Raw genomic sequence first — 18,393 nt, 5'->3', positions numbered from 1 at the left:
TTATTTACAACTTTTCTAGAACACAGAAAAAGATGGAAAGCCCTCCAATTTATTAGCAATACTCTGATACCCAAAACTGGTAAGAAGGGCCTCTGAAAGAAATCTATAAATTAATAATTAAAACTGATTATTCATTTATATGCAATGATCCTAAATAAAATATTAGCAAATTATACATTATAAACCACAGTATATTAAAAATATAATGACCAAGTGGGGAGCATTTAAGAAATTTACAGGGATATTCAACATTAGGATATCTATTAATGTAATTCAGTATATTAAAATATTTAATTAATTAAAATAATAGATTAAATAAGATAATCTGTATAATTATATCATAAGATATGGAAAAGGTGTTTGATATGTTTAACATAAATTATTAATTTTTAAAAAGTGAGCAATCTAGAAAAAGAACAAATATCATTAACCTGATAAAGGGTAGAAACCAACAGTAAACACCATATACAATGGTGAAACACTTGAGGCAAATCCAGAAAAATCAAAGATGCTGTATCTCAATACTGTTGTTGTTGGAGGCAATAAACATGAAAAAACATAAATACTGGAGTGGAAGACACAAAATTGCCATTATTTGCAGATGAAATGACTGTCTACTTAGATAAAAAGTGCTTGAAAAAGTCTTAGACCTAATGTCATAGTTATTAAAATGACTGACTACAAAATCAATAGAAGAAAATGACTTTCCTGTCAGCAATTAAAAAGGAAATGTAATGGATGGTTCATAATGACTGACATTCTCTATAGTTACTATCTCTTCCCTCCTAACATGTAAGTGAGAATAAATATAAAAATAAAAATAATTCTGGGGCACCTGGGTAGCTCAGTCAGTTAAGCGTCTGCCTTCCGCTCAGGTCATGATCTCAGGGTCCTGGGATCCAGCCCCGTGTCGGGCTCCCTGCTCGGCGGGGAGTTTGCTTCCTCCTCTCCCTCTGATCCTCCCCCTCACTTGTTCTCTCTCTCTCTGTCTCAAATAAATTTAAAAAATCTTTTTTAAAAATAAAAAATAAATAAAAATAATTCCATTGCACCATCAAAAACTGAAGAGGGAGTCCATCAATAGGATATAAACAGTGAAGAATTACTGAAGATGTACAATAGAGAGGAAGAGATTAACTGCAAAACTTAACAAAGTTTAAGAAATGTTATATAGGTGACAACGAGGTATCCAGAATAAGGGAGACCACAAAATAAATAGAGATAGTGGAAATCTGAGAGAAGTGATGGACTACATGGTCAATTAAAGAAAGGTAAGAACAGCTGAGCCAGTACCCCATTTTTTATTTTAATTTTATTTTTAAGTAATCTCTACACCCAACGTGGGGCTTGAACTCAAAACTGCAAGACCAAGAGTTGCATGCTCTACCAACTGAGCCAGCCAGGTGCCCTGAGCCAGTACCCCATTCTTGGGGCAACTTACTTCAGCATTTGCTCCAGGACAAAGTCTGCAGAAGGCTCTCGGCCCATCATGTTCTAACTTAGCACTTCCTGAGTGGATAGTGGGGCAGGAGAAGCAAAGAAACATTCCAGGTATATACAACTTCATGGGGTTCAGGAAATCTGTGCATTTGAAAATAAGCCATAGGCAAGCTCCTGAGACCTCACATCCCACCCTACCCCTCTCCTGCACAATCATCCACAGAGATCCTAGTAAGGATCTACACAACCAGAATGTACAGCACAAGAAAAAGAAAATGATCAACCTCATTTATGACTAAAGGTGCAAAAACTCAAAATACCATCAAATTGATATAAACAAAATCTTAAATAGGATTCAGCAGTCTGTAAATAATAACATCAACACTTGACAACTATTTTATGCACACACACACACACAAACACACATAAGTCTGCAGGCTCAAGTAAATAAGTAATTAGGTTAATGTCATAATTAAAGGGTAGAAGAGGCACAAGTTTGAATTCAAAGAAGCAAAAACATTGTAGTTTTAACTTTGAATTGAAAATGTCAGTGTGAACCATAATTTTTCTCTTTCTAAAAATATATACCTCCTATCTGTATTCACCGATAATGCCTAGAAGTTAAGATAATACAGAAGCAAAAACCACCCCATTGTGCCCAGATCGTGTTCTTTACATACTATTTCTCACTAAAAGAAGGAAGGGCTCCTTGGAGAAAGGGCTGAGGTAGAAAACATATAAGTCAGATAAAGACATCTTGTGTCAGAAAGCAAGAAAGTTATTAGAGGCTAGTGAGTGGTATTAAAAGATACAGGACCCAACTTGAAGGGGCTCTCACAAGTCAGAGATGAAGCAATTTAAGCACTTAAAAAATAACAATAACAACAAAGGATTGAAATAAAAATAAATATTTAAAAATGAGGGAAATTTATCTCAGCTAATTGCAGAAGAAACAATAAAATTAGCATATCACCACTTTGCATACACTTATAAACCAATAAATCTAGGTGATGATCATCAATTGTTGCTAAAACCATTAGGTGAAAAGCTGGAAGGGAACTTTTCTAATAGACAAATTAGGCTGAAACACTGATCCCACTGATCAATCTTAATATTGCCAAGAGAGACAACTGGATGCCAAGTGCCTCCTCATGTGGAAAACATGAAATACTCTTGCAAAGAAAAAAAAAAAATTGAACTTTGAACATAATCAGTTTGCAAGATCTCACTACCAGTTAATTACCAGTTTATAGGAAATGCAGAGGATAGAGAAACATGGTTTATACCACCAAGAGGTTGGAAAATACTACAAGATAAAGATTCAGTTTCTTCAACAAACAAATGCAAGAAAAAAAATAGGGGGAGAAAACTGATCAAGAATCAGAGAGTTAGAGACATATCAATCAAATGTAATGCATAGGCATAGCTTGGATCTTTACTTGCTTAAAGCAACGATTAACAGACATTGTGAAATAATTAGGGAAAATTCTACATAGACTGTTACTAGCTGATACTAAGGAATTATTACTTTAGTTAGGTATGATAATGATATTGCACCCATGTTTAAAAAGTCCTCTGTTGGAGATTTATGGGTGAAATGCTATGTGGGGCTTACCACAATATACTCCAGCAAAAAAAAAAAATATATATATATGTACATATATATAATTTATATTTATATGAATTTATATTATAATTCATAATTATAAAATAATTTAGAATTATAAATTAATAAATATTTTTAAAATAAAATATTTTATAAATAAGTTTATAATTTATAATAATATATATTATATATATATAGTAATGAAGGGATAGATGAAACAAGACTTGCAAAAGGCTGGTAATTGCTGAAACTGAATCATAGGTACATAGAGGTTCATTGTACTGCTCTCTGAACTTTTATGTTTGAATTTTTTTTTTTTTTTTAATGAAAGTTTTAAAAAAGAAAGTCATGGTGCCTGGGTGGCTCAGTCGGTTAAGTGTCTGCCTTTTGCCCAGGTCATGATCCCAGGGTCCTGGAATTGAGTCCTGCAACGGGCTCCCTCTGCCCTCTGCCCTCCCACTGCTTGTGTTCTCTCTCTCTGACAAATAAATAAATAAAAGCTTTAAAAAAAATTTTTAAAAAGGAGCAAAAAATTTAAAATGGCCTTAGGAATCCCAGAGTAAAAGATTTGTTTAAGAAAAAAAAAGTAAAAAAAAAAAAAAAAAAGGTTACCTTTAATAAAAATCCAGAAAGCAAGTTGTTAAGTAGCAGAACTTTCTGACTAAAAATGGAAAAAGCCCAACAGTTGGTAAGAACTTCACAACCCTAGTATGTAAATTTAGAGAGTAAAATGCTGGGATAAGACATGAGAAACTAAAAAGGTTTTACTCTCAAAGTATTATAAATGGATGTAAATAGTAACATGTCACATGATGCAGAGATTTTGTGTCATAAACCAAAAAACAACTTTTTCAGACTGATGAATCAACAGATTTTGACATATGGTACCACTTGTAAGATACATAAATCGTGGTGAAATTCAAGGGAATTTTTCTGCTATAAAATGCTACCCTAAACAAGCAAAGGCCAAGATACATTTACTGCTTTGTCTTCGTATTTAAAACAAAAGGTACATCTTGAAGAAGTGCATTGGCAATCTGCACTGATGATGCCCCACTGATTTGAACATTGCTCCCTAAGAGTGTTCATTCTTACAAAAAAGAAAATCCTGGGACACCTGGGTGGCTCAGTCGGTTAAGCGTCTGCCTTCAGCTCAGGTCATGATCACAGGGTGCTGGGATGGAGCCCAGCATTGGGCTCCTTGCTCGGCAGGGAGCCTGCTTCTCCCTCTGCCTGCTTCTCCCTCTGCTTGTGCTCTCTTGCACACACTCTCTCTCTGACAAATAAATAAATAAAATCTTAAAAAAAAAAAAAGAATATCCTGATATATTCACAATACACTGCTTTCTTCCCAGAGATATGCTGGTGTCAGAAACTTCTGGAGCTGAAATGAAAATAATTTGGGATGATGCTACAGAAATACCTAAACTTGGGTGTGATGGGGGGCTTAGTTAAGTGTTCAACTCTTGATTTCGGCTCAGGTAATGAACTCAGGGTCCTGGGATCGAGCCCCCAGTCGGGCTCCTTGCTCAGGGGGAGTCTGCTGGGATTCTCCCTCTGCCCCTCCCCCTGCTCTCACTCTCAAATAAATCTCAAATAAAATCTTAAGATTTTATTTATTTGAGAGAGAGAGAGAGCATGAGGGGGTGGGGAGGGGCAGAGGGAGAGGGAGAAGCAGACTCCCCGCTGAGCAGGGAGCCTGATGGAGGTGGGGGTTGGGGGGGTTGGGGGGGTTGTTTGATTCCAGGACCCCGAGATCATGACCTGAGCCGAAGGAAGACACTTAACCGACTGAGCCACACAGGAACCCCATAAAATAAATAAATCTTAAAAAAAAAAAAAGAGAGAGAAAAAAAGAAATGCCTAAACTTATCAAAGGCTAGTTCACTGAACAATGTTTAAGAAACTGAAAACCTGGACAAAGACCACATAAATCTTCTGTCACATGCATAAAGTCTTATGGCTTAGGATATCATTTGTTGTACGAGAAGTCAGCTGCCACGTCATGAAAATACTTAAGTACTCTGTAAAAGGTGCATGTGGTGGCAATAGAAAGCATTAGCTTGCTAGACACGTGAGCCACGTTAGAAATTGATCCTCCACCCCCAGTTGTGCCTCCAGGTGACAGCGACCCCAGGCAACATCTTGACTGAGACCATAAGAGACTCTGAGCCAGAACCACCAACCTGAGCTGCTCCTGAATTTCTGACCTACAGAGATTATGCAAGATGTTTATTGTTTTAAGCCACTAAGTGTTGGGGTGATTTGTTACACAGTAAGAGAAACTAATACAGATTTTGTTTCTTAACAGGATGTTTGAGCTGAAAAGTGAACTGTGGTAATACTTCCAAGAAAATAGTAGGCTAGGTTTTGCCAAATGCTTTGAAGATCAAGAAGAGCTTCAGAAACTAGCCTACTTAGTAGACATTTTTTCATCACATGAACTAGTTGAATTAGTTGAGTATATTCAAGGGCTTGGAGAAAATATTTTGATTTCAAGTGATAAGATTCTTGGTTTTAAATGGAAATAAAAATTTTGGAAAAAATCACATGGCAAAAAGAAATCTTGAAGCTTCCACGGCTGCTTGCATTTAGTGAGGAAATGTCCAGTCTCAAGTTGAGACCAAACCACCTAGGGAAAAAAAAAACTAAACAGTATTTTCGCTCCACAACACAAGTGTCTGACTGAATGAGGACTCTTCTCTGAATCTTCTCAGTCTGAGCATCTGACTTTGATAGAAGAGGAAGAATTTTGTGAATTAATGATTATAAATGTAAGATGAAATTTACTGATTTGCCCTTCTGTAAGTTCTGGATTTCTGTAAAAGAAAAGCATCCTATACCATTCATAGAAAAGTAATAAACATTTTACTGTACTTTTCAACCTCTTACTTATGTGAGCAAGCTTTATCTTGTCTAATAATGAAAATTAAGAACAAAGACAGAAATCATCTTATTTTAGTTGAAAATGAAATCTATGTATGCCAGCTTCAAGATCGACTCAGAATTGAGGATATACACAGTAAAAGAAAAGATTTCTTACTAGATAGGTTAATTTCACTATTTTTTCACTTCAAAAATAACACTTTTATCCAAATATAGCCTATAAAAAGAGATTAACATTCATTAAAATCAATTTGCAATCTTTACTAAATTAAAGGACAAATGGAAGTTTCTTCTCCTACTTAATTTGCATCACAACTGGGGCGCCTGGGTGGCTCCGTCCATTGAACGCTGCTTTCTGCCTTCCCCTGGGGTTGTGATCCCAGGGTTCTGGGACCCAGTCCCATGTTTAGTCCCATGTCAGGCTCCCTGCTCAGTGGGGACCCTGCTTCTCTCTCTCCCTCTGCAGGTCCCCCTGCTTGTGCTCTCTCTCTCTGTCAAATAAATTAATAAAAGTTTTTTAAAAATTTGTATCACAATTGATATCCTTTGTGAGGAGGGGAACGTACACAGAATAGGCTAATAAGTTGGACAAAGAAATAGATTCACAGGAAAACATCATTCTCTACTCAAAATAACGAGTTGCACAATAGTGTAAACCACTGAACTATACACTTAAAAATGATTAATATGGTAAAGTTTGTTATGTGTATTTTACCAGTTTTAAAAAAAAGATCATTGACAATTATTATTGGATCATGTCTACAACTTGATCATATTTACATATAAATATGCCTATTATATATATAAATACATGCACACACACACTTATAACATTTTTATGCAGGGGTTTCAAACACATGAAAATTATTTTAAGGGTTCCTCCGGGATAAAAAAGATAGAAAACGGCTGGTCTGGTAGATGGGAAATTAAGCTTTTCTAAGCAGGAAGTATATGACAACAATGGAGAAAGAGAAGCAAGGCAATGGTGCTGGCCTGATTAAGAAGAGGGATGGTGTACAACATAGGAAGGAAATAAAATTAATCACATAGAGGACCTACTCAATGGAAAGATTTTACTTTAGACTTGTTGCTAAAGGAAATGGGGAGCTATTTGAGGCCTTGAGAACGGCTATGGCATGAGTAAACTCTTTTAGTTAGGTCAGTATGTCATCACATGCAATACAGATGGAAGAAAAGTTAAACATGGAAGCATTTATTCTGGACTTCTGAATTCTTGTAGATTATATTGAGTGATTTAGGGTAGAAATTAACACAAGGAAGTGTGGTAGTGACAACAGGAGGCCTGTAATGACAGCACAAAGCTATCTTCCAAGGAATTAATAGAAATTGATAGCTTTGGAGAAAAGAGACCAATCAAGGCTGGGGTGCGGATAGTGATAACAATGATAGAGGAGAGTGCTCAAAAGTCTGAGTTCAAAGATTCAGACACCAAGAGTATGATGCTACCACCGAGGGTTAACAGGGAAGGGGAATGATGTACAATTTGGGAAGAGTAAAGATGGAGGGTGGGGACAGAAGGACTGAAGACTCTGAGAATCTAAGGTTCTACTTTGTTCCCGTAACTGGCTGGTAAAGTTACTTCACCTCGATGAATGTTAGTGCCTACTGACAATAAGTAAAATAAAGGGGCACCAAGTAATCCTAAAGGTCTTGTAAAACTTCATTGATTTCATCACAGTGAGTTAGAGGTAACAGTGGACACCAAATGGAGCTAAACACCGAACATGAAAGTTAAATGAAGTAAAGCAAAATAGAGCAGGAAGTTATGAGTAATTTTCTATACTATGTACAGAATTTAAAGTACATTTACCAAATCTGAATAAAAAATACATTTATCAAGTTCCTTTTATATGTAGGATTGTTAGGGGTCTTCTCAAGAAGCTTATACATTGGTGTAGAAGACATATTGTGATTTCCAGTATTTCATAGTTGTTTACAAAGTTTTTGCCGAATCAAAACAGCCCTGTGAAGTAGGTACCAATCTCTGCCCTTTCAAAGAAGAGGCGGTCTACTCCGTCAAATACCAAGGTAAGGTCTCAAAAGATTCTGGTGTAGGGGCGCCTGGGTGGCTCAGTTCTTAAGCGTCTGCCTTAGGCTAGGGTCATGATCCCAGAGTCCTGGGATCAAGCCCCACATTGGGCTCCAGCCCCACACTGGGCTCCCTGCTCCGCGGGAAGCCTGCTTCTCCCTCTCCCACTCCCCCTGCTTGTGTTCCCTCTCTTCCTATGTCTCTCTCTGTCCAATAAATAAATAAAATCTTAAAATTAAAAAAAAAAGATTCTGGTGTAAGAGACCAACCAAATTTAACAAATAGATCACTAGCTTTCTTTGGAAGAGAAATTTCATTGGAAGCTGAAATTAGGTATCAAGGGCTTAAAGAAAAAAGGGGAAGAGGAGCTTGCAGCATAGATGGTCCAGAGCCTGTCAGCGCTAAAAACGTACTGGACAGGGACGCCTGGTTGGCTCACTCGGAAGAGCCTGCCACTCTTCATCTCCCGGTTGTGTGTTGGACCCCAGGTTAGGTGTAGGGATTATTTAACTAAAGCGTGTTAAAAAAAAAAAAAAGCACTTGACAAATTGAATAAACTATTTGGTGCAAAAGAGTTGTGAGTTGGAGCCCCACGTTGGGTATAGAGATTATTTAACTAAAGCGTGTAAAAAAAAAAAAAGCACTTGACAAATTGAATAAGCTATTTTGTCACATAAAATACACTTTTAAAGAAAAAATATTTTTAAAGGAAAGTACACACATACACGCATTTCTTTCTTCCTTTAACTGGTGAAACCATAGGAGAGAAGGACAGGCACAGTTCAGCTCACAATCGTGCATACGTCAAGAGGTCCGGAAGAAACAAGCGCTCAAGAGAACGCAGGAAGCCCTTGCACTGGGTTACGACGCCACCAGATCCACTTCTGGGTAGAGCGCAGCTGAAAACTCCTCAGAGATGTGGGCGGCACAGTTGTTGCGGCTGGCAACGAACTGACGAACGAGGAGACCATTTTGCAGCCTGAAAAGCCAGGGCTCACGGCCAGTCCCCAGCCCCCTAGAACCGCCAGGCCTCCGGGAAAGGGGGCGGATCACTAACGCCAGCCATCTCCCAGGGCAACACCGCGGCGGCACTTCCTGCAACTTCTTAGATTCAAAGGACGCCACTATTATACGTCATTTCCTACGGAGGACTAGGCAAGTTGACCTGACTTTCGTGAACTAGTGTTTAAAGTTAGATAGTATTGCTGCTCTTCCAGCGCTGAAGGCTGTTTTGGAAAGGCGACAGCGCCCCGGGTTCTGCCGGTGACTGGCTTTTCTGTAAACCAGTCGATCGAGTTTCTTGTCCTTCCCCCCCCCCCCCCGCCACCGTGTGCGGGTACGGTGGCCGGGGAGGCTCGTGTACGGCGGAAGTACCGGGGGAGTGGGTGTGCGCAGCCGGGCCGGACGTGCACGTGGCGCCGGTGAGTTGCGGTAGGGAGCAGAAGGATTCGAGAATGGCTGGACCCGGAACCCAGCTGCGGGAGGGAGGGAGGAAGGAAGGGAATGCGGCGTGAAGACCTTGCTGCCTGCTGGGGGAGGAGGTGCTAACCGGGGGCGACGAGGCTGGTGAGTGGTCGGTCAGCGCGCACGGGGCTCTGGGGAGGTGACCCTCCTCACCCTTCGGGTTCGTCTCCGGAGGCTTGGCCGTGCGTGAGGTGGCAAGGTTGCTGTATTTATTATTGCTCCCCTGTATGGTGTTCTGTCCGTGGCTCAGAGGGGTTAGGTGGTGTACCCAGAGGCCACAATGACCAAAAGGTACGCACTGTTTTTCTCACCAGGTGGAGTTAAGCATGTCTTTTCGAGGCGGAGGTCGGGGGGGCTTTAATCGAGGTGGCGGCTTCAATCGCGGCGGCAGCAACAACCACTTCCGAGGTGGAGGCGGTAATTTCAGAGGCGGCGGTGGCGGCAGAGGAGGATTTGGACGAGGAGGTGGCCGCGGAGGCTTTAACAAAGGCCAGGACCAAGGACCCCCGGAACATGTAGTTTGTATGTCGGCTTCAAAGCTTAGCCTACTTGGGGGCGGAGGTTGTGGGTTTAAGTTCGGGGACTACTTGCTGAAAGATAACTCTAGCAGCTCTCATACGGAAGTCGCTGCTTGGTTGGGGAGGCAGGTCTGAAGATGCTGTAAACTGACTTAAAATAGTGCTGTAATGTAAAGGGAAGATCAAGAAAGCAAAAGAACACTTAGAATGCGTCATGGAGGTGGAAATTGAGCTTGGGCTGAAAGGAAGTTATTAAGTAGGTAATACTGTGTGTTTACTCCTGTTCCCGATTTACAGGTAAGAAAACAGTGATTCAGAGTTAGGTTTCTCATAGTAATAAGTGATCAGTTTGAGATACAAAGCCAAGTTTCCTGACTTGAAAGCCCATGCTGTCAGTTGCTATTCGTAAGTAAGAGAAGTGTGAAAAAAAACTGCTTGGAAGGGAAACCACAGAGGGAAAGCCAAGAAAAAGACCTAATTAGAGTAGATTTGAAGTAATTATCAGTGAGATGGATAGAAGTCACGGAAAGTGAGACAGATTTGACAGTGGAAACCTACATCAAAAAGGAGAAAGGAGGAAGAGACATAAAGAGATACAAAGATGAGGTTGGATCAGTGTGCAGCATGGTTTGAAGAGTGCAATGGCTAGAGTCATAGGTCCTAGCCCACAAGCATGCAACAGTCCGTGCATGATGCACTGTGAGGGTGGTGGACGTCAGAAAAAAGAAGGAAGGGTTTGATGGCAGAGAGATTTCAGTGGAAACAAATTCAGTAGAACTTGGTTAATACTTGGGAATAAAAGGTACCAGGCTTTGAACCTGGGTGATAGTGATAAAGAATTGGTTTTGCAGGGATGTAATGAGTATTTTAGTTGGGGTGACAGTCAGAAATAAAGGTAGTTATTTTGAGATTCCACACTTCCCTGAAAAAGAGTGAAGAGTCATTGGTGAAGAGGTGGTAGTGGGAAGTTATAAAAGGGGAGGAAAAAAAGGAGAACAAAGACTAATTTACAGATAGGGACTGGGGAAACGAAAAGAGACAGTAGAATGTAAGCATAGTGTTTAATAATAATAGTTATTGTTCTAATAAAACAGCTGTTATAGGTTGACATTAATGTATCAGGCATTTTTCTAAGCACTTGCCATTTATTATTGTGTTTATTCCTCATAATACTATATGTTAGGTGTTGGCACTGTTATTAGCCCTTATTAAAGATGAGGACACTGAAGCAGAGAGAGAAGAATCTTACCCCAGGTCACATAGCTAGTGTGGAGATTTTTGGCTTTTTTTTTTTTTTTTTGCTTTTTGCCTCAGAGGAGAACAGATAAAGTGAAATCCCAGGTACCCAAGAAGAAAGCTTCCAGATGATGTTGGTCAATATCATTTGAAATTGTTTTATATTTTAACATTTTCTTGTCCTGTTTCAGTATTGGGAGAGTTCCTGCATCCCTGTGAAGATGACATAGTTTGTAAATGTACTACAGATGAAAATAAGGTGCCTTATTTCAATGCTCCAGTTTATTTAGAGAACAAAGAACAAATTGGTAAAGTGGATGAAATATTTGGACAACTTAGAGATTTTGTATCCTTTTTAATTAGAAGACCCAGTGATCTCATTGGAAGGTTACCATTTGCTTTTTCTGGAGCTAAGTCTTGATTTAATTAGACTTCCTGCTTCATTAAATTGGACAGAGTATTGCTAAGATTGGACCAAAGAGGAGAATGTATTTCCCATATTGAAAAGAAAGACCCTGTAAGAGTGACTTCCTTTTTGGAAGGTTTTAGAAATGATAGACATTTGGATAAGTGCTACAGGATTAAGGTACTTTGCTTTGATTATGATGATGCCACTGGAATAGTGTGGAATTAGAAGTTTTAAAAACAAAAACTTCATTTTTTTCTTGGAAACTCATTTTTTACCTTTCCTAAATATTCCCATATAACCTTGTTTTTAAAATTACATATGAATTCAGAAGGTTACCTTCCTTGATCTTCTTTTTCCTTAATATAACTAATAGTATTTTTCTGTTAAATTGTCTGAAAATATGAAGGCATCTTCCTTTAAAAAACTGCAGAAGGTGAGTCAAGCTTATAATTAGGATCTTTGGTTTTATAAGTGAATGACCTTCCTTAGGACAGTGCTACTTAGAGCACTTGAGATTCCCCCAGTGTATCACTAGTGAAGCTCTTAAATTGAGATGTTCTGTATTTTAGATGTTGAACTTACTGATCTTTAAAAGTAATTTATTTAATATTTAATATTTATTTAAAAATAAATATTTATTAACAAATTCTATAACTACTATAATATGTTTTTTAGTTTATGTAAAACTCTTACTGGAAAGCTTGCATGACCAAACATTCTAGGTAAAACGTTAAATTGTGAAACATTAATTTGGGAGAAGCCAGACATTAAATGATTTCACAAATATTTCAGTAACATTATGATATATGCTGTGAAGGAGATATACAGATTGCTATGAAAATGTTAGTAGTGGGACCAAATTTAGTATATTGGATTTCTGAGGAAGTAAACTAGAAGGCGAGACCTGAAAATTGATTAGGGGTGATTCTCAAACCTCGTTGCTCATCAGAATATCTGGGGGAGCTTTTTTTTTCTTTAAAAAATTTTTTTTTTTTAAGATTTTTATTTATTTATTGAGAGAGAGAGAATGAGAGAGAGAGAGCATGAGAGGGTGGAGGGTCAGAGGGAGAAGCAGACTCCCTGCTGAGCAGGGAGCCCGATGCGGGACTCGATCCAGGGACTCCAGGATCGTGACCTGAGCCGAAGGCAGTTGCTTAACCAACTGAGCCACCCAGGCGCCCTCTTTTTTAAATTTTTTTATTAACATATAATGTATTATTTGTTTCAGGGGTACAGGTCTGTGATTCATCAGTCTTTTTTTTTTTTTTTTAAAGATTTTATTTATTTATTCATAAGAGACAGAGAGAGAGGCAGAGGGAGAAGCAGGCTCCCTGCCGAGCGGAAAGCCGATGCGGGACTCGATCCCAGGACTCTGGGATCACGACCTGAGCCGAAGGCAGACGCTTAACCATCTGAGCCACCCAGGCACCCTGTGATTCATCAGTCTTAACACAATTCGCAGTGCTCACCATAGTACATACCCTCCCCAACGTCCATCATTCAGCCGCCCCATCCCTCCCACCCCCCTCCACTCCAGCAGCCCTCAGTTTGTTTCCTGAGATTAAGAGTCTCTTATAGTTTGTCTCCCTCTCTGGTTTTGTCTTGTTTCATTTTTCCCTCCCTTCCCCTATGATCCTCTGTCTTGTTTCTCAAAATCCTCATATCAGTGAGATCATATGATACTTGTCTTTCTCTGATTGACTTATTTCACTCAGCATAATACCCTCTAGTTCCATCCATGTCATTGTAAATGGCAAAATTTCATTTTTTTGATGGCTGCATAATATTCCATTGTGTATATATACACACCACATCTTCTTTATCTACTCATCTGTTGATGGACATCTTGACTCTTTCCATAGTTTGGCTATTGTGGACATTGCTGCTATAAACATTGGGATGCACGTGCCTCTTCGGATCACTACATTTGTATCTTAGGGGTAAATACCCAGTAGTGCAATTGCTGGGTAGTAGGGTAGCTCTATTTTCAACTTTTTGAGGAACCTCCATACTGTTTTCCAGAGTGGCTGTACCAGCTTGCATTCCCACCAACGGTGTAGGAGGGTTCTCTGGGGGAGCTTTTATGGTCATATATTTCTTGGTTCCACTCTTAGAAATTTGAGCCAGTAAGTCTTAGGTAGGGATCAGGATTCAATTGTAAAAAGGCAAGCTCCTGGATAATTTTCATGTAGTTAGGCTAGCACTGGGGAATCACTGCTAGTCAAAGAGATGGGAAGAGAAAACAGTTTGTACAAGTCTCTGAGACAGCCAATTTAAGGATCTGAAAAAGGCAGAAGTATAGCTCAAACATAGAACATTTAAGAGAGACTAGAGAGGTAGATAGGGGATGGGTTACTTAAGGCCTCCCTCCAGGTCGTGGGAAAGAGTTTAGATTTTAGTTTTAGTTTTGTTTTTAATATTAGGATAAATACAGTTAAGTTATATTAAAAAAGAGCACTGGAAAAATAAAAGAGCACCCTGGAAATGGGTTAGTACTGTGGTCGGAGACTTGCATTAGTCCCAGAGGAGATGATATTTTGGACTAGGGTAGTCGTGACAGTGGAAATGGAGAAAAGTGGATGGATTTATGAGAGAGATACAGGAAGTAGCATTGAAAGATCTTGGTAGTTGATTAATAGTTGAAGTTAAAAATACCATCATCTGGGGCGCCTGGGTGGCTCAGTTGATAAAGCAGCTGCCTTCAGCTCAGGTTGTGATCCCAGGGTCCTGGGATCGAGCCCCACAGCTGGTGGCTGGCTCCAGGCTCAGCAGGGAGTCTGCCTCTCCCTCTGCCCTTCCCCCTGTTCATTCTGTCTCTCTCTCAAATAAATAAACAAAATCTTTAAAAAAAAAAAATCACCATCTTTCAGATGTCTGATTTCAGCATCTTTGTGGATGGTGTCACCATGTACCGAAATGGGGAAACATTGGAGGAGAAGGGGATTGGGGGAAGATAGTGAATTCAGTTTTAGACATAATGAGTTTGAAGCACTTATGAGATATTCACATAGTTAGGAGCTCAAAGGAAGAGCCTGGATTAAAGATGGAATTGGAAGTTGTCGTACAGACAGTATATGGTACAGTCTAGGAAGAAAGAATGAGAAAAAGAGCTTTAGGATACCTCCTAAATTTATATATCCTTTGGAGACTGAGAAATAACACCAGTAGAGGAGGAGACAAACCAGGAGAGTTTCATAAAAGTGGTTATCACCAAATTCAGAACAGAAATGATCAGCTGTGGCAAAATGCTGCTGCAGAGTGTTCTTTGGATTTAGCAACAGGGAGGGCAAAAGGTCATGGAGCCAATGGAGTGCTGGGCCCAGAACCCAGATTGAAATAGGAGATGAGATGGGGATAGTGCCTTGCTGCTGGCATAAGGCTGCTACTGGCTGTAGAAACCCTGGCAAGGACCCACTGGGAAATTGAACTGCTTCAGGTGGGCCTGAGAGCCAGGCTTCTCATTTAGTGACCTGAAAAAAGGAATTTGCCTGCGATAGCCACTAAAATTTGATCTGGATGACTGCCTTTTCTCACAGTATTATTTATTTGAGGATTTTTTTTTTTTTTTTTAAAGATTTTGAGAGAGAGCAAGAGCAGGAGCGGGGATGGGGGCCGTGGGGATACAGAAGGAGAGGGAGAAGCAGACTCCAGGCTGAGTGGGGAGCCCGATGTGGGACTTGATTCCAGGACTCTGAGATCATGACCTGAGCCGAAGGCAGATGCTTAACTGACTGAGCCACCCATAAGCCCCTGCGGATTTATTATTTAGTGTTTTTTATCACAGATGCTAAATTGGTACATTCTACTTCTCCCCTTTTTTAGATTCACTGTTCAGGTTCAAGTCTTCCTTATCCAGCTCAGGCTGTCTAATTGAATTTTCTGTAATGATGGAAATACCTGCCTAGTACAATAGCCACTAACCATTTGTAGCTACAGAACACCTGAAATACGGCTAATGTAACTCAGGAACTGAATTTTTAATTGTTAATTAAATAGCCAATGTGGCTTGTGGCTGCCATATTGGGCAGTGCAGAGCTAGACAGTATTTTTGGGAGAATGCGCTCTGAAGGGAAGAATGATAAGGTGGTATCTAAAGAGGAATTCAGACATCTATAAGTAATACATTATCATTTGAAACTCCTTATGCGTGTTTTATGTAAAATTGTGAAATATACCCTGTTATGGTTCATTATTATGAAAAATAACCTCTTTAATCCCAAATAATAGAATGGGTTTAGTTTATGCATATCCTTTACCACTTTGTATGTTCAGCAAATAGTTACTGATTTGATCCTTTATTCAGGTTTTGAAATAACTAGTGTGTCTGTACTTCATTGTGAATTTTAATGTTAAATTTTTAATAGTTTTCATTTTAGGGTAATTCTGTTGAGTGAAAAGGTAGTTAATTTTTGGAAGACATCTATTTATAAATATGAGAAATGAGATTGAATTGGTCTTGGTTTTTATTTATATGCCTGTATTGCTTATTGTGTGCAAAGTATGTGCTTTGTATACATTACTCTTGATCTTAACAAAGACTGTGGGGTGTAGGTACTTGATTCTCTTCATTTGATAGATCAGAAAACTAAGGTACAAAGAAATTAGGTCTTTACCTACGGCTAGCTACACAGTAGTTAATAGGGTTGGGATTTGAACTCAAGCAGATTTGAGTCTAGTGTGTAGATTCTTCATGATTATACTGTTCTACTTCCTAAGTCATCGCACTAATTGTTTCTGTTATACTTCCAGTTTTATATAGACCCATATAAACTGCTACCACTGCAGAGGTTTTTACCTCGACCTCCAGGTGAGAAGGGACCTCCAAGAGGTGGTGGCAGGGGAGGTCGAGGAGGAGGAAGAGGCGGAGGTGGCCGAGGTGGTAGAGGTGGTAAGTTACTTTTGGCGGAAATTTTCTAATGAGATTTCAAAGTTGCAGCCAATTCATACAGTATAATTTAATTTTTTATATAGGCAAACCTCCTTTATGCTTATTTATTTTTTTTAGAAAAGCTATTTTCAAATCTTGGCAGATTGCCATAGTAATAATGCTCAGTTTCAATAACTTATTTAAGAAAAATCTAATAAAATATAATTTTGAGGGATTTTATCTCTTTGGGGTTATTCATGTTTTGTTGAGCATTTTATAAAGTATAAGATTATCTTGACTGAATTTTAGTTTTTTAGTTAATATTACTGGGTGTTGATTATATGCTGTGAGCTGGTCATATTCTTTTAATATTCACTAAAACCTTGTGAGATAGGTGATAGCCTTATTTTAGATGAGGAAATGGGAGGCTTACAAAAGTTAATTTGCCCTAATTAAACAGTTGGCCGTCTAAAAATAAAATCCCTATCTTCCGATGTCATGTCAGAGACTTCCCCAAAAATTCATTGCTCTGATTTCAGCATTTTGGTATATATATTTCCTTGGAGTTTTGGTACATTGATCATTATGAACAGGGTTGGGAATAAGGTGCGGTGTAGTATAGAGTATACCTAGATCTGTGAGTAGTGGTATGGTGGGTGGGTGACAGGATGATGGCAGAGCCTAAGTGGTGAGGAAGGGGAGCCGAAAATTGGTTGGTTATCTTCTGTTCCTGAAGCAGAAAGGAGAGAGAACTCTGTTTTCACCTTTGCCTTTCTCAATTTAATTATTTCATTCTAAATATGCTTTTTTGGGTCCAGATAGCTAGGAGATAATCTCTTTAAGAAATCTGAATATATGTATATTAAATATTTTGAGAATCTAATGATTCATTCCCATTCTATATTCAGTCTCATCTATAACACTGAAAAAAATTCACTCCCCCTAGCTGCTACCCTTGGTTCTTAGGATAAAATGCCTTAGTTCAATCAAAAAAGTAAGCAAAAGTTGAGGTACTCCTACACTTAACAGTAGGGCTAAATGGAACTTTAACAAGCTTTTGTAATTCATCAAAACAGAATACTTGTTTAAAAAGTTGTAATGTAGGGTGTTAGGCTTATCAGAATAGCATAGGCTACAGTAGTTTTATAAACATTTCCTTTATTTTTAGGTGGTTTCAGAGGTGGAAGAGGAGGTGGAGGTGGAGGCTTCAGAGGAGGAAGGGGTGGTGGTGGTTTCAGAGGTGAGTGTGAAAAAAAAAATCTTTGAATCACTGAATTTCTGAATTGGTATTATCTACCATTGTAAATTTTTATTCAGTCTTATTTTGGTTTCCCAAGTATATAGAACATCATTGCTTTAGCCTAATTTATAGCTTTATTTTTATATCACTTTCTTACTTTCCCCCTTGAATTTTTTCACCTACTTCTAATTTGTTTTGCTGTATTAATTTGAAAAATAAAAAGGTGTGTAATATGAATGACAGTTAAATTTGGTAAATTGGTTGTCTAACCAGTATAAGAAGAGATTTTAAACTTGAGATTTCGGGTATAGTGCTATTAAAAATTTATTTTCTATAGCCTTAATACTTTCATTTTCTCTTAATCAGGGAGAGGACATTAAGTGTAACAGTTGACAGAGAAACTTCCTGCATGATCTACTTCTGTGGATAAGAAACTTGTTTCTTGAGCAAGTCTTGAAGAACTGGTCATTTTCTGACAGTGGGACTGGGACTAAAATGACAATGCCATGCAAAAATGAGTGCAACAGAATAGGCAATTTTGCTCTAAAAGAGTATGAACAAATGTTTTAATGTTTTGTACAATGCTTGGAACTTTGTGGGTGCTTAATAAATGGGCAGTTTTCATTTGAAGCATACTTGGAATTTTTAAAATAAAATGTTTTATTTCTTTAAGTTAT

General features: G+C 38.7%; 2 protein-coding genes across 4 annotated transcripts in view; one reads left to right on the top strand and one right to left on the bottom strand.

Annotated features, from left to right (window-relative positions):
• CFI (complement factor I) overlaps positions 1-9,031 on the bottom strand; it is a 70,553-nt gene extending 61,522 nt beyond the window's left edge. For both annotated transcript variants that reach the window (XM_081811999.1, XM_081812000.1), the window contains exon 1: positions 8,708-9,031. Coding sequence is in view for 1 of the 2 variants with exons in the window: in XM_081812000.1 (XP_081668126.1) it covers positions 8,708-8,713 (6 nt within the window). In the remaining variant the exon portion in view is untranslated. The remainder of the gene's footprint in view (positions 1-8,707) is intronic.
• A 94-nt stretch (positions 9,032-9,125) lies between these two features.
• On the top strand, positions 9,126-18,346 carry GAR1 (GAR1 ribonucleoprotein). Of its 2 annotated transcripts, none has more exons than XM_081812010.1 (7): positions 9,126-9,403; positions 9,761-9,968; positions 11,392-11,546; positions 11,983-12,042; positions 16,359-16,497; positions 17,645-17,716; positions 18,083-18,346. In XM_081812010.1, exons 2-7 carry the CDS (start codon positions 9,773-9,775, stop codon positions 18,094-18,096), a joined length of 636 nt encoding a protein of 211 aa, XP_081668136.1. In that variant the 5' UTR covers positions 9,126-9,403; positions 9,761-9,772; the 3' UTR covers positions 18,097-18,346. The 2 variants fall into 2 exon arrangements, with proteins under 2 accessions (XP_081668136.1, XP_081668137.1); XM_081812011.1 differs by lacking the exon at positions 9,126-9,403 and adding an exon at positions 9,411-9,548.
• Positions 18,347-18,393: the final 47 nt, after the last annotated feature.

The sequence above is a fragment of the Leptonychotes weddellii genome, chromosome 2, assembly GCF_054177405.1.
Source record: "Leptonychotes weddellii isolate Sample4059 chromosome 2, ASM5417740v2, whole genome shotgun sequence".
Lineage (NCBI taxonomy): Eukaryota > Metazoa > Chordata > Mammalia > Carnivora > Phocidae > Leptonychotes > Leptonychotes weddellii.
The sequence above is the reverse complement of the archived record's forward strand: the minus strand, read 5'-3'. Positions and strand labels throughout refer to the sequence as shown.

Bases quoted from the DNA above. Each gene is read 5' to 3' on its own strand.
- GAR1 (XM_081812010.1), top strand. From the start codon at position 9,773: ATGTCTTTTCGAGGCGGAGGTCGGGGGGGCTTTAATCGAGGTGGCGGC. The intron at 12,043-16,358 runs GTGAGTCAAGCT...TTATACTTCCAG, and splicing joins CCTTTAAAAAACTGCAGAAG to TTTTATATAGACCCATATAA. The intron at 16,498-17,644 runs GTAAGTTACTTT...CTTTATTTTTAG, and splicing joins TGGCCGAGGTGGTAGAGGTG to GTGGTTTCAGAGGTGGAAGA.